General features: G+C 41.7%; 1 protein-coding gene across 1 annotated transcript in view; it reads right to left on the bottom strand.

The window, feature by feature from the left end:
• Positions 1 to 1,118: 1,118 nt before the first annotated feature.
• LOC107096736 (C-factor-like) overlaps positions 1,119 to 2,218 on the bottom strand; it is a 4,961-nt gene continuing 3,861 nt past the window's right edge. The window contains exon 4 of the mRNA XM_015393514.1: positions 1,119 to 1,942. Within this exon, the coding sequence (XP_015249000.1) occupies positions 1,829 to 1,942 (114 nt within the window). The 3' untranslated portion in view covers positions 1,119 to 1,828. The remainder of the gene's footprint in view (positions 1,943 to 2,218) is intronic.

Below are 2,218 nucleotides of genomic sequence, written 5' to 3'. Positions count from 1 at the left end.
TATCCTGAGCTATCTCTATAGTTCTGCTGCTATAGGCTTAGACTGCTGGAGGACATAGGGACCCCTTTTTCATCATTTTGCTTCATTCCATAAAAGTTTAAAAAACATTCCACTGGACTTGGTTTCCAAGTTTTGTCGCTTCCCCTCCAGGAAGCTTTCTCAATTCAAATGTCTGCATCCGCAGTGAGTTTGAGTCTTTATATAGACCAGGCATTGTATTGCTTGGAAACATGCAAATTGAAACCGACCAGTGGGTCGTTTGTTTCAATTGTTAGCCTGTAATATCTGAAACCTGTCTATGATTCTGAAAATTGGTCGTTAAAGGAGGGATTTTTCACCTAGCTGAAGAGGGGATGGTACTTTGTTCCTCTGTGATGGGGTGGGGGTTGTGGTGATACCTGGAAGGGATCATCTCTATAACTGAATTGTACGATTTTGGAAGCTGGAATCTGAGTCCACCCCCTCTGTTTAAAGTTGTTTTTTTCTGTCCTAACATAGATGGCTTCCTTCACGCCCCTCTCAAACCACCTATTTTCTTTGTCCAAAATGTGAACATTCTGGTCCTCCAAAGCATGTCCTTTGTCCATAAGGTGTAAATCTACACCTCCCGAGGAGGGCGCTCTTCTGTGTTGGGCCATGCGTCTGTGGAGAGGTTGTCTCGGTTTCTCCAATATAAAGATCAGAGCATTCCTCACTGCATTAAACAGCAGACACCACTCCGCTCATATTGGGTCTGGGGGTTTTATCTTTAGGATGCACTAGTCTCTGTTTAAGGGTTTTGTTTGGCTTGAATTGTACTGCGATTTTGTGTTTGGAGAAAATCCTCTTGAGTTTTTCAGAGACTCCAGCAACATAAGGGATTGTGATGTTTTTGCATTTAATTTTTTCACCGCTATCTTCTGCTGCGTGTGTTTTGGACTCACACCACCCACTGAAACACAAACTCTCAGTCATCAGAGCCTTACAACACCGGGCAGAACATGTCCCTACTAGACACAAGGGAAGCACAAAGAACAGAAACACATCAGAGATGCTCTCCAAAACTGTGGATACCCAAACTGGGCATTTATTTACATACGTATTTAGTTCCTTCAGCACAAGAATTTCATGTCCTACCCCGCTTGAAACAAGTGTCTTTAGATAACTAAATATTTTTAAATAGTTGCTGTTTATAAAGTGCTGATGAATAAAGTTGGCTTGGTACCTCTACTCTAGATCTTAATATGCTTGTTGAACATGGTTGAATTCAGGAAATTATGTGAGGCAGAAACATGGCAAGAGAAAGGGGAACTTGAATCCAGGATGTTGCATTCAGGTGTGTTGAAATTAGCCAAACATGAATGAAAGCCCTCAAACTTCACAGTTCAAATTCAGGAATGGGCTAAACTTTCCTATGACCATTATCAACAAGTGGTGCATCATTTGGTGCCATTGCCATGTTAAGGGTAGAGGACAGGAGTACAGCAATTCAATTGTTAGCACAGGGCTTTGACTGAAGAAATACTTTTAAAAAATGTAATAACAGAAATGAGGAAGTGTTGCCCTGTCGAGTCTTTAAAGAGCTGTGTAGAAACAAACATTTAAATCCTCAAACAAGTGAAGCAACTCCAGGTGAAGTTCCTTCTGTCTTTCATGTTTTAACCTAGATCAGACCGAAAGGCTGAATCATGGCTGCAAAAGCTGCTGAATCATGATGTCGTGTTTTTGGCTTTATGAAAAGTTTTTCAAATGTTTGCTTTTTCGACACAGATAAAAACGAAGGAAAGCCAAACATTTTTTTTTGTGAATTCATTTTTCTTTTATTTGGGCTTAGTGGTCACAATGGCAACTACCAGGGGATGACGTTGCCCTCCCAGTCCAGTAGGAGCCCAGTGTGTCTTCCGGTTAGTGTTGACATTACATCAAGCATTCCCGCTACGCTATCCTGGGTGGTCAAAGGAGCCTATGGGAGAAAGAAAGAAGAAAAGATAGATATTTACCGACCTTTTCTATTCCTCACATTATTAAGACTCACACTCATTGTCTTCTGTTTATCTGCTGTCAGGTTGCAGCAGTCTCAGCAGAGATGCCGAGACTTCTCTTTACCCAGACACCTTCTCCAAGTCCTCTGAGCTGAGCCCAGGAACAGTGGAAACAGTACCTCCAGCATGTCCTGGGCAGTCTTTGGCACGTTACTTTGAAAAAGTAATTAGTTATAGTTACTAGTTACTTCTCCCAA

The sequence above is a fragment of the Cyprinodon variegatus genome, unplaced genomic scaffold, assembly GCF_000732505.1.
Source record: "Cyprinodon variegatus isolate N-32 unplaced genomic scaffold, C_variegatus-1.0 Scaffold646, whole genome shotgun sequence".
Taxonomy (NCBI): domain Eukaryota; kingdom Metazoa; phylum Chordata; class Actinopteri; order Cyprinodontiformes; family Cyprinodontidae; genus Cyprinodon; species Cyprinodon variegatus.
Note: the sequence above shows the minus strand (reverse complement) of the source record. Positions and strands in the feature narration are given on the sequence as shown.